The sequence below is a fragment of the Loa loa genome (assembly GCF_000183805.2).
Source record: "Loa loa unplaced genomic scaffold supercont3.109, whole genome shotgun sequence".
In the NCBI taxonomy this organism is placed as follows: domain Eukaryota; kingdom Metazoa; phylum Nematoda; class Chromadorea; order Rhabditida; family Onchocercidae; genus Loa; species Loa loa.
The window spans coordinates 30,841-43,773 of record NW_018108289.1 but is presented as its reverse complement, the minus strand read 5'-3'; the positions used below and the strand labels follow the sequence as shown (position 1 = coordinate 43,773).

Genomic DNA, 12,933 nt, shown 5'->3' with positions numbered 1-12,933 from the left:
TATTATTATTATTATTATTACTATTATTATTATTATTATTATTATTATTATTATTATTATTATTATTATTATTATTATTATTATTATTATTATTATTATTATTATTATTATTATTATTCATTATTATTATTATTATTATTATTATCATTATCATTATTATTGTTATTGTCATTGTTATTATTTTTACTAATTATTATTATTATTCTTATTGTTATTATCATCGAGAATTGTTGGCAGTTGAAAATGTGACAAAATAATTGTCATTTCAAACTACATCCTTCAAAATTATTCGCCAATACATTTGATCGTTCAATTAACGATTAGTCATCATCGTCATCATCATCGTGGTGATTATTCAAGCAACAATAAGTTCACTTTAGTGAATTGTTTAGTAAACTTCATGAATTTTCTGGAAATTTGTGTGAATTTTCAAGTGTTTGAAAGTTGAAATTGTCGAGTAAAATTTGGAGATTAGATACATAATTGCAACTGAAGAAGTGGTAGTACTGATAATAGTTATTGTTGAATTGGAAATAGCAATGACAATTCGAACCTATAGTATATTGCTCTCTTTTCCTTTAAATACTTTTGTCATCTTATTTCTATTGTCATTTACACTTGGCCTATTCTTATTCAATAAATTCTTCTTTCATATGTGGCACCATATGTATCTTTACATTTGCAGTATTTTATAAAATTTTCTCTAACTTATTAATTATAACTCTTCACTTTCTATTCATTGGAAACTTCGGAGTGTTCTACAGAAATATGAGAAAATTTTGTGGCCAAAAAAAATATGGAATTAAAGATATCAATTAATATATAAATAACAATGATGTAAAAATGTGAAAATAATAATGATATTATTTATGAATGATTTGTTTGAAAACTGTACTTGTAAAAATTTGTAAAATTTGAAATTACAGTACTTGTATAAATAAGATAGTAGAGTTTATAAGTGTACAGTATGTATGGGCATTTATAGGTAATGCAAATACGTATTTTACACTTATAAAATCTACTATCTTATTATAGATAAGGGATTGCTAAAAGAATTTTACTTCAGGCTGAATCGGAAGTAGCAGCGCTAAATCGTCGGATTGTGCTTGTTGAGGAGGATTTGGAGCGGACAGAGGATCGTTTGAAAAGTGCTACAGAAAAATTAGAGGAAGCATCAAAAGCAGCTGATGAAGCTGAACGGTAACAATTAAAAGAGAAAAGTGGCAAGCAATATGCTTGTTTTTTTTTTTTTTTTTCAATCAAACAGCTTCCTTGCTTGTCAATTAAAAAAATGGAAATTAAAAAAAAATGGAAAATTAAAAAAAAATGAAAGTTAAAAAAAAAGTTTTGAAAATTTTGGTTTTTCACGCCAGAATAATTTACAACTTTTTTTCCTTTTTTGAAAACCGATGAAATTGAAGAAAAATGTAGCATTATTTGGGAAAAAAATAATGCTCTTTGCTATGTTAAATCTAAAATTTGAAGATTTTTTCCGCGGAAAAAATCTATGATAAATAATAGAATTACAATGCAAAATCAATGCAATATAAAAAACCTAAATTTCCGAATCTCAAATGCTTAGGTAGGATTTCTAGGGATTACGTTTTATTGCCTTTTTTTTTAGGATTTATAGGGTATAGGAATATTTTGCGTTCTTATCCGGTTAGAAGGTAGTACCGGAGGAAAGTAAAGGTACAGACAGAAAAGTACAACTTCTAGGCGGAGGCTGAGGTAGCAGCCCTGAATCGTCGCATGACACTTCTGGAAGAGGAATTGGAACGTGCGGAGGAACGTTTGAAGATTGCAACGGATAAGTTGGAAGAAGCAACCCATACAGCTGATGAATCCGAACGGTCAGCGAAATAATTTTGGCAATGCCGGTAGAAAATTTCTGGAATATTTCCAAGAGGATCTTTCAGAAATTTTGTTCAACCGGAGAAAAAAAGAGAAGCCAACCGAACGGCAGCCATCAGTAATTTATTTTGTGTCCATTGTTCCATGAAAGCCTCCTCAGCCTCCTTTTCATCTTCTCAATTCTTTCTCGTTTTCTTTTTTCCCGCAAATATAACATGATAGCATATTTCTAAAATTTTAGTAACAAAAAAACAAAAACAAAAATTAACTTGAAGTCGTGTTTATTTTTTTGTTTAATTAGTTTGAATTGCGCACAATATAATGCATAATTTTTTTCCTTTCTAAATTAATTTTTATAATTTAAAAGGTACAGTATTAATCTGAAAGTTTATATAAAATTTTTGTTTATCACATAAATAATACATAATAACATAGATATATTAAGTAGTGCACATTAAAAGTTCAGCAGATTGTTCTTTATTTTGGTAGCAGGAAAAGATTTGCAAAACAATCAAAAAATCCAGTGATTTTTTTTTTTCCAGTGCTAATTTTTCCTAATCTCATCATTTTTCTTTTTATATAATCATAAATAAATTTTAAACATTTGTACTTAAAATTATTCACAAATATAAGAGGAATAATTTCTTTTTTTTCTCAATTTTGTTTTTTTTTTTTGACTCTTTAGTAAGCTTCTATAATTTATATTATTTGTAATAGTAAGCTTATTAAGTTTGAATGAATTTTATTACTAAATTATATTCGTATGTAACTGTCTTAACCAATTGTTATTGTACGTCCTGTCGTTTGTGATGAATCGTTTTTGCTGTCTGTCATAGTGCTCGTAAATCGATGGAAACACGATCACAACAGGATGAAGAACGAGCAAATGTACTGGAAATACAGGTTGATGAGGCAAAAATAATTGCTGATGAAGCAGATCGAAAATATGAAGAGGTGAACATTTTATGTTGATGTTTTTGTTCCTTTTTTTTTTTGTTTTTAACATTTTTTTTTTTTAAATTCCTTTAGAAGAAATTTTCTCGTCTTACGTCTTGGCTAGCGTATACTTCAATTTACGTCGAATTGATGATTAGCAACGCATTTATTGAACATAAATTATGGACTCTCGAGATTTGCAAAAGTATGCATTTACATGAATTTTTGTTGTCAACTGTTTGTTTTTTGTTCATTTGTTTTTTATGTGATTTATTTCAAATGTCATTTACACTTTATGTTCGTTTGATATCACTGTTGTTGATAGCAATAATTTTGACTATATTAATGCATGCCATTCATCGTTTAATTGTTTATTTTTGCATGTTTGAAGTGTACTGTATTTCGCATGCTTCTCCTATATTATCTATGGTGTACTGAATGTGGCATGCTTCTCCTACATTAAAGATTAGTTTGAAAATTACTGAAACAATTGCAATTGCAATTACTTTTGATGATTTTGATATTATCCTTCCATATATCATTTGATAATTTGAGGTATCAACCATATTGCAGAAAATTTTTCCCTTTTTTCTTTTTATTTTACCTATAATGAAGTATATAAGGAATGGTACTTAAGTATTAAGGAAATTGATGTATGAGTGATCAAAAATTAAAACTTATCAATTAAGCATACATCAGTGAAACGGAAACATTCTAATTGATAATTATTATACTGTTACTGAGTGCTTTTAACGTTAACTTTTTTTTGAGTGATAATAATAACCTTCAATATTTTAAATATGTTTTGTTGCAATTTACAAGTTAAAAAAGTAATTTTTTTTTCCCCACTCCAGGTTTTTAAATAACATATTTAACCGAATGAAAATACATGTGTTTTCTTTTTCCTCATCAATTTAGCGCACGTAAAGCATTGGAAAATCGCGTCGACGTGGATCACGATCGTTGTGGTGAGTTGGAGCAAAAATTACGGGAAGCACAAGCATTACTGGCTGAAACAGAAAATAAATCAGACGAGGTTGTGCTTTTACATGTTTTCCTTCTTATTGAACTAACAATTTTCCTCACCATTAATATGCATAAAGTGAATAGTTATTTGTTTAAAAAAAAAAAAATTTGTTAGTTAAAACAATTAAAAATTAATTAATTTACTCATAGGGTATGAATTTAATGGATTATTTGAATTTTTAGTATTTCACTTTATTGGAAATAAAATTGGATAAGTACTTTCACTTTCTCCTATTTTAGATCCTTTCATTTATACATTAACTGTAGCTATTCGGGAAATTAGAGCTTATTTTGAAATTTAGACATAGTTGTATCCTGTTTTGGAATTTAGGGATTGGGACAAAATGATAAAGTAAAAGTCTGGCATCTTCATATTTAAATTTTAGTTGTGAATTTCAAGAAATTTTATAGAGTCACCGACGTGCGCAATTATTTGCATTTTGTTTACCTTACAATCACTCATTCATTTTCCTGAATTTCTCCTTTGAATTATTTCTATTTATTAATATTTATATATATTTATATATGTATATGTGTTTGTTATGCATGTATCTTGCAGTCTTTTTATCTTTGCTTTTATTTATTGTCAATCCCTTTTTTTTTGAAATTTACAAAAAGAATTTATAGGCTGTCATTTTTCTTTTTAATTATTACTTTGCTTTTTTCCTGTCATTCTTTTAGTTCTTTCTATCTTCGATTTCTCTATCATTCTATGTGGTAGATAAAGGAAGGCTTCTGGCGGTTGGTTTTTCTTTTATTTCATATTATAATTAACGATAACAGCAGCTGATTGTATAATATCAAAATAAGTATTTAAAAATTTAATATGGAATTAAACTAAAATTTGTGCATTTGAAAATTATAAGTAGAAATTTGACAATTAGGAAGGCGATGAAAATATTCTGTAAACTGAAACAAAATTTAGCATGAAACGGAAAATAATGATAGGAAGGAAACATTGATTTAAAAAAAGTATATATATATATGTATATGTATTGTATTGTAATTGGGGATTTAGTGTTCGCAAGGTTATGGAAAATCGTTCATTCCAAGATGAAGAACGTGCCAACACGGTGGAATCACAATTGAAAGAAGCGCAATTATTAGCCGAAGAAGCGGATCGGAAATACGATGAGGTGACAAAGTGTACTCTGAAAGAGTGAAATAGAGAGGGAGAGAGAGAGAGGAACAGAGAGAAAGAGAGAGAAAAGGATGAAATATGTAGCAATATTTTATGTAAATTTTTATTGAAATTTTTTTTTTGTCCAAATAATGGCTTCTTTTTTTATATAATAGTATTAGTTAAAATAATACGGTTAATATTTGAAAAAAATGGAATGCTTTTTTTCTTCGAATTAACATTTAAGGGTTTGCATGCATGCATTTTACCGATATTTGTTCTCTTATTCATTTATTTACATACTTTTTTTTTCATTTATTTTACTTGAAAATTTTCTTATCATTGATAAGTATTTGCTTTTATGATAATGTGACCATTATTTGATAATAATTCATACGAATGTTCTAAGCATAATAATGCGCTAATGGAACATATTTCCTGCTAATGTTTCAGGCAAATTTTGTTAGTTTAAGTAAGACAAGATAGCTTGTCAATCAGTTACCGGTAATTAATGGGATATTAGACAGAATAATTTTTGGTAATTGAATTTTATTAAACAATTCAATATCAAGTAATTCTGTGCGAAATCCATGTTTTTTTCCCCTCTTTGAGAAATGAAAAATTGGAATTTCCTTATTTGTGTTTAGTAAGTAGACTGTTTACATTATCAGGAAAAGAATGATCGTGTTCGAATAATTTTTATGTTTTAATATCCACAAAATTTAACTCGTCAATCCTTTTTTTTTATTATTGTATGAATTGCATTAATTATTGTAGAGTTTGCTCAAAAAATTATTTTTTTACTTGTCTAACGACTTGTTGTCAACTTCAAACATTGTTTCTGTTAACTAATCCTTCTTGTTTGCTTGTTTATTTGTTTTTGAAATCAGTTTATAGTTCATCTTAGAAACTTTGACGTATCCAAGAATTTTCGCTGATTTCTTAACTTACTTAACGTCCTAGATTTTTATTAATTTTTTTTTTGTGTCTTATATTATCTCATCTGAATACTTCTATAGAACGTGTAATGGTTTTGTATCATAGAAAAGCCTAATAGTTCAAAAGTTACTGGAAGACTAAAGATCCAATTTAATTTAACAAGAAAAAAAAATCGGATCGGTTTGGCTTATCGATGGTCTATAAACTGTTTGTGGGACACTGAATGGGACCGGTTTGAAGAATTTGATATACGGTTTAACAAATTAATTTTTGATTTGGATTTGGTATGTACTGTCCCGGTATGTATAGTCATGGGTATTTATGGTAAAGCAGCATAAAACTGTTTGTTTTATTCGTCCTTTTTCTCTAATATTACGTCTTTCACAGTATTTTATAATCATGATGTGTTGTTTTTCATTCACCAATCTATGCTTTTGCTGTGCAAAGAACTATTAATCCATTCCGTTCAAATATTTCATTTCAATTATTGCTTTACTTCATCAATTTTATTTCCAGGTAGCTCGTAAATTAGCTATGGTTGAAGCCGATTTGGAACGAGCTGAAGAACGCGCTGAAGCCGGTGAAAAGTTAGTTTCCAGTAAATTTCATCAAATATAGAAATTTCAATGGAATTCAAGAAATACACATTTTTTTAGTTTGGTGAAAGGTCAAGCTAAATAAAATTTTAATTTAAAGCATATGAGTTCGAGATGTTGATATGCGTATGTGTACAATTTTTTTTTCCTCACTATTTCATTTAGATCAAGGTTGGATGTAAGGTACAATAAATTTATCTCTAGATTTCTTAAAAATCAAATAAACTCGGGGTTATTGAAGAAATTGCATGAGGAAAAGTTACTTTGAAATTGCGTCCTAGGCAAGTGAGTTGACTGCCAACTGGAAGATTTTTTTTTTTTTTACCTAAAGAAGGTGGGAAGTTTTATGTGTTTGTGATATATAAAAGTCCTGTATGTACTATAAATCAAAAATCATTTCTATGAATACGGTTTTTGATCATGTTTAATGATGTAGTTAGTTATAAGTTAATATAGAATTCATTTTTGGAATGATTATATTTGAGAGATTGAAAAATATTTGATCAGGATTAATTGCATACACTACTCGGCATGGAATGAACTTCATTTGAAAAACATATATATATGGTGATCGAAAACTCAACTTCAAATTATAAGTTATCGGTTACATCAGCCGGCGTTTATGGCACACATTAGGCTAATGTTACGAGCATTTGATTTTTTTTTTGGAAAAAATTTTTCGAATAATGCGTTGATTTGAATGAAACAACAGAAAAACACGTGAAATGGAACGTGAACTGGTTGCTGTGGGAATGAACTTGAAAACATTGGAAGTTCATGAGGAACGTGCTCTACAACGTGAAAATTCTTTCTCCGATCATATACAAAGCTTACAGAATCGGATCAAAGAGGTGAAACTGGTGAAAATATTGGGGTCAGCGGTATTAAGCGTGATAGATTCACAATGAATAGTTACAATTCTTAAGATTAAAAATACTGACTAGTCGTTTGGGATAAAACTACCAATTAATTTTCTCGTTCAATGTCAACAACCTTTGGTGACGAATAATATTGTATGACCATTATTAGAATTACTGTTTATATAATTTGGAAATGAATTGAAGAAAACAATGATTTTTTAGATTATCTTTCATTTTTCTTTTTTTTTTCTGAAAGAATCCAATCGTTTACAAATCGACAAAGTAAATGCAAGAAGAAGGCTTTGCTGAAAGTTGAATTTTTAAAAGAATAACTTAAATGTTATAATAAACACTTGATTCGAAAATGTATTGCTGAAATGATAGTAAAGCGGAGTTTTTTTGATTCGAGGACAAGGCAGTTGTTTTAAACTTGGGTAACTAGAAGTTAGAATATGATACTATAAACCAAAAAAAAGAAAAAAACGAAGTGATGATTTTAGTGCAAAGGTTATTGTTGAGAATTATATTCGTTTTTCTAGTAGAATTAAATATACCTTTCTCGGCAAATAAAAAAAAACTGTGCGTGGTTCTATTATATCCAATTAAGCAGTAGTTTTGTTGGTTAATGTAAGTCAGTCAGTTAACATAGTAAAAATTGTTAAACAAGCAAAGATGAATGATGAAGAGAAGGAGCAATTAATTTAGTAACAACTAACTGAAGCGCATAAGAGGTTTTACACAGTTTCAAAAGTACGTGATATTATTGAATATCTAAAGTGTATAAATTAATAATCAAATTATAATAATGAAATAATGCCGCTGACCTTATCGTTAACAAATGCTCTGTGATGGATGCTATTTTGTGCTTGTCGGAAAAATTGATGTTGTATTGTTGTGTGTTGTGAATTGTGAGTATTAGTGGATATTGTTGTATGGCTGGAAAATGCTGAGCTAATAAGTATTAGGCTGCACATTTAAAGATAAGCATCACTTGATACAATTTCCTTTTTTTATTTTTTTTGAAATCTCTTTTAAGATTTTACTGATTGATGTCAAGAAACTTCCAATTCAATTTTTTATTTCTATTTTTTTTCCGTTTTATGAGATTGTTCTTCAATAGTTCTTTCTTGTTTGCATATTGCTTTTGTTATTTGTGCAGCAAAATTGTGGAATTGGAAGAAGAGCTTCGTGTTGTGGGCAATAATTTGAAATCTCTGGAAGTATCGGAAGAAAAAGCTCTGCAACGTGAAGATTCATACGAGGAACAGATTCGTACAGTTTCGGCACGTTTGAAGGAGGTATGATTGGTATGAAAATGATTAGCTTAATATTCTCGGAAAAATGTTAAGTTTATGGTAAAAAAAGTCTCTTCTGAGATTTCTGAGTTTGGCTTGCTTTATGGCTTTGTTGTGAAAGTTTCATGTTAAGCTTGAAAGCACAACTTTCAACTGAAATGTAAAAGTTGAATGCATTGATATTTTTTTGGGTATTCATCATTCTTTGCATGTCGATGCATGTGCTTTTCTTTTGAAACGTATGCGGGAAATGTTACTTTGTTATTATTATTTCAGGCAGAAACTCGAGCAGAATTTGCCGAACGATCAGTTCAGAAATTGCAGAAAGAAGTTGATAGACTTGAAGGTTTGTTTCACAAGTTTTTGTACATTTTAATAGTTTCATTAAGTCATTATTTAGGTTTGATGAATAAATGAATTTAGATCTGTAAATAGTTATTCAGTGACTGAATTTTCTTTAACGCTTCAAAATATTAATTCAAATATGCCCTATGCTATTGCATTAGTGGATCGAAATACCGAGAGGTTAGACCGGGATCAGCGTGATTTAATGTAAAAGGATCTATCTATGGAGAAAAAAAAAGAGATAAGTTGAATCTCCCATAAATCTCTCTACACCCTCTTCATATATTTTTATTTTATTTTATTTTTTCGTTTTTTTTTTCATTTTTTTTTTATGTATTTATTGTTGATGTTATTCTTAGTGATGTTAATTGTTATTGCTTTTCTCATATATGGGATGTAAATTAATGAGAGCTACAGATGAGTTATTAATCGAGAAGGAACGTGTGCGTAATTTGACGGAAGAAATCGAGAAAACTGTTCAAGAGATTCAAACCGCCTGAATTATCCGTCTCTATGCGTATCGATTTTTGTTTACCGTTTTGTTCGTCAACTTTTTTTTTTTTTTAAACGTTATGTGCATGTGTGATGTATATGTACTTTCGTGTGTTCCATAAGTGTGTTGTATGGATAGAAATATCGAATGCAGCAAAAAAAAAAACAGGAAATTTTCATCTTTAGGTTAATCCGAATTAAAAGGTTATCAGTATAATAGATTATATGCATTGATTATCATATATGATAAATTATCATCAGAAATTTAATACACTACTCCTTACTCCTGTTTACACTCATCGTTTTTCTAATTGATATTCAAAAATTTTTTCGGAATTTTCTTACCATTAAAATTTTGTTTGTTGCATTCATTTCGTTTCACTGAAACATCGTATCATTCCTTCCAAGCTATTAAACTCTTATCCAATCACTAAACAATCTTACAAAATTTCTGTATTGTTATGATGAATGTCTTCGTTACTTTTTTCTTCGTGGTGACTTTTTCTTCGTTTCATTCTTTTGATTTTTTTTTTTCTATTTTAACATTCAGAATAATTTGTTTGAAATTACTTGCTTGACATTCAAACTTTAAGTCTTTTTAAAAATTAGAATGGTTTGCTTTGATTTTGAACTGATTGCTGGTTTAGAAAAATATTAACAAGTAATTTTAATCATATGAATACCGCAGTTTAATAATACTAATGGTGTAACAATATTTTATCAATTTACAAATTAGTGAGTTTCATTTTTATCAGTCCCAATTAGGATAAGTTCTATTTTTTTGTTGACATATTTTTGGCGATAACTCCTGGGATGGATGCATTTTTGTTGATATTTAAAACATTTAGAAGGATTTTTAGAGAATTTTTAGTAGGATCTAATTTATTCTTACCATTGTGTGCTGTCAAAAATTTTAATCAGTTTTCCCGCTTTCTTTTTAATCTTACTTTTCAAATCAGTGTGATAAATTAATCAGTGTGCTACTCATTTTTCAGAAGCCAAGGAACTTTCGGACAATAAGGTGAAACAGCTACAGGAGGAACTCGATCGTTTGTTAAGCGAACTGAATACTGTTTGATCAGAAACTCTCTAACAACTTTTTCCTTTCTTGTTCCTTAACCTAAATATTTATTGATTGTAACGGAATTAGGAACTTCATGTTTAAATCTGGAATTTTTTAACTTTGCTTCTTCCTCTTTCTTGGATCCACATTATGGGATTCTGGATAGCTCGTTGATCCTTAGGTTAAAATTTCCCTTTTCAAAACATTTTGTTGATAGAAAGAAGATGATATAAGGAATTAAATTCCTTTTTTTATCCAAACATTTTCTTGTAAGTAGGAGGAAATTCGATTTAAAATGGCAATAAGGGAATGAAAGGTGGTGGATTTACAATCTGAAAAAGATTTCTTTCCGTTTTTCATTCTTCACATTAATCATCTAATAATTAATACTATTAACAAATAACTTTTTACCTTATTTCAATTTGGAATACTGCCCTACCGATGATCAACTTTATTTTTCTCATTTTATTGCAAGCTGTTTTTAATTTCTTTTTCAAGTTTTAAATGCTCATCAATTTGTGCAGTTTTATGATGTGCATGCTTTTTTTTTTTTTTTGTATTCTATGATTCATTATCCGGTTATTATGCGAAGCCTTACTTCTTCCTCCTTTTTTTTTCTGGTTTTCTTCATACAATTGTTTGATCATAACAGAATGGATTTTTCTCCTGTTTTGTTTGGAAATTTTACCAAATTTTAACGGAAAATTAACATATTTCGTTTTCTGTGAAGCGTAAACTTGTGGTACTCTGTCATTTGATTAATATGGTACCTGTCATTTGCTTAATGTTGCTTTTTTTTTTCTAATATGTAATATCGTTAAAAAATTTTGAAATTGATAAACATTCCTGTTTCTCTTTTTTTCTTCTGCCGAAATTTCCCTCTAAAATTTTAAATTGCAATTATCATCCGATACTCAATGGCCTACACTTAGTGTTGTGTTGTGAATGAAAAAACTGAGGTTATTTCCAGTTTTCTGGAAGAATGCATCGTTAGGTTAACCTTTTCAATATCATTCTTTGTTGGGTATGAATATGCAAGGTTAAATGAATGTGATCAACTGGTGGTTTTTCTTTTTTTTTTTTCTTCCTTTTTTTTCCGGGATATTGCCCGAGGAATTACGGGGAAAGGGATTCATATAATGTTATATGCAAATAGAGAAATTAAATATGTAAGAAAAGAAGAAAAGAAAACAATCTTTAACGATACCTTAAGTACTAAATCGTTTACATATTACATTTACATTTGATTAATTCTAACATTTGGAAAAAAAATTTATTTTTAAAAAATTGAATTTCGAATTATTTTTTTTTTTATTTTTTTGGGTGTCTTTATTGTGATTTTCTCCTCAACCTGAACAACACAATTTGTTTTTGTTTCTTTTCAAAATTTTTTGAAATAAAAGAGTTTTAATCAAATGTTATTTTTAGAAATGATATTTTTGCAATGAGTAATTTTTGATGAAAATGGATTTTTATTTCATCCTTTCCCTCTAAAGTTCTTTCTTTCACTTCTTAATTTAAATGGATGAAATTCTTGGAATTAATTTTTATAATGAAAGCATACAAATTCCAAATTCCCAAAATTAAATGAAAAAAAAAAAATTAATGATATATTAGAGTATTAATACAGGCATGCTTATTATTTTCTCCGTATTATTATTGATACTAATATCTCCGTTTTTTTTCCTTTGTTTCTCTCTCTTCCTCCTTTCCTTTCTCTCTCTCTCTCTCTCTCTCTCTCTTTCTCTTTCCCTCCATTAGTATTTTGATTTGATTACGGATGTTATTCGTTAATTATTCAAGTTTCATACGATATTCGACTAATTATTGGCTAATAATTTTTGCATTCCTTTCATATAAGGAAGTGAAATTGAGCTTTTTTTCGAAGATTTTTTTTTTTTCTTAAATGAACAAAATATGTTATGCTTAATAACTTCTAGGCTTAAATGTATTTTAGCGCTAATGGCAGAATTTGTAAATAATGAGTTTAAAATTTAGGCAAATTAGTGTAATTTATCGTTCATTTATGATAATTAATATTCAAGTTCTAACTGTTAGATAATTCAAAATGAAATATTCAATAAGTTCTAACTGTTAGATAATTCAAAATAAAATATTCAATAAGTTCTAACTGTTAGATAATTCAAAATAAAATATTCAATTTTCGAATAGTTACCAATTTGAAGTGAAATAATTAATTGTCAATTAGTATGTTACGAAATAATTACCATATATACATATTATAGTGAAAAAAAAAGAAGCATCCGTAAAAATTTGCCCCATTTTTACCGCGCCATGCATGTTTTTTTTTCTTTATCAATTAAATTCATATTTTCCTATTAAACTTTCTTAAAATTTGTAAATTTCATTTAAAAAATAAAACAAATAAAAAAGAAAGGCAAAAAAA

The 12,933-nt window shown here is 28.1% G+C and overlaps 1 protein-coding gene across 2 annotated transcripts in view; it reads left to right on the top strand.

The window, feature by feature from the left end:
* The window catches only part of LOAG_17659, a 33,652-nt gene that overhangs the window by 19,895 nt on the left and 824 nt on the right, over window positions 1–12,933 (top strand). Inside the window, exons 2-7 of one of the 2 annotated variants that reach the window (XM_020450322.1) lie at window positions 1,067–1,200; window positions 3,709–3,826; window positions 6,392–6,462; window positions 8,491–8,629; window positions 8,903–8,972; window positions 10,459–10,607. In XM_020450322.1, coding sequence (XP_020306017.1) covers window positions 1,067–1,200; window positions 3,709–3,826; window positions 6,392–6,462; window positions 8,491–8,629; window positions 8,903–8,972; window positions 10,459–10,541 — 615 coding nt within the window. In that variant the 3' untranslated portion in view covers window positions 10,542–10,607. Of the gene's footprint in view, window positions 1–1,066; window positions 1,201–1,719; window positions 1,854–3,708; window positions 3,827–4,834; window positions 4,953–6,391; window positions 6,463–8,490; window positions 8,630–8,902; window positions 8,973–10,458; window positions 10,608–12,933 lie in introns of those variants that run through there. The other variant, XM_020450321.1, reaches the window with a different exon arrangement.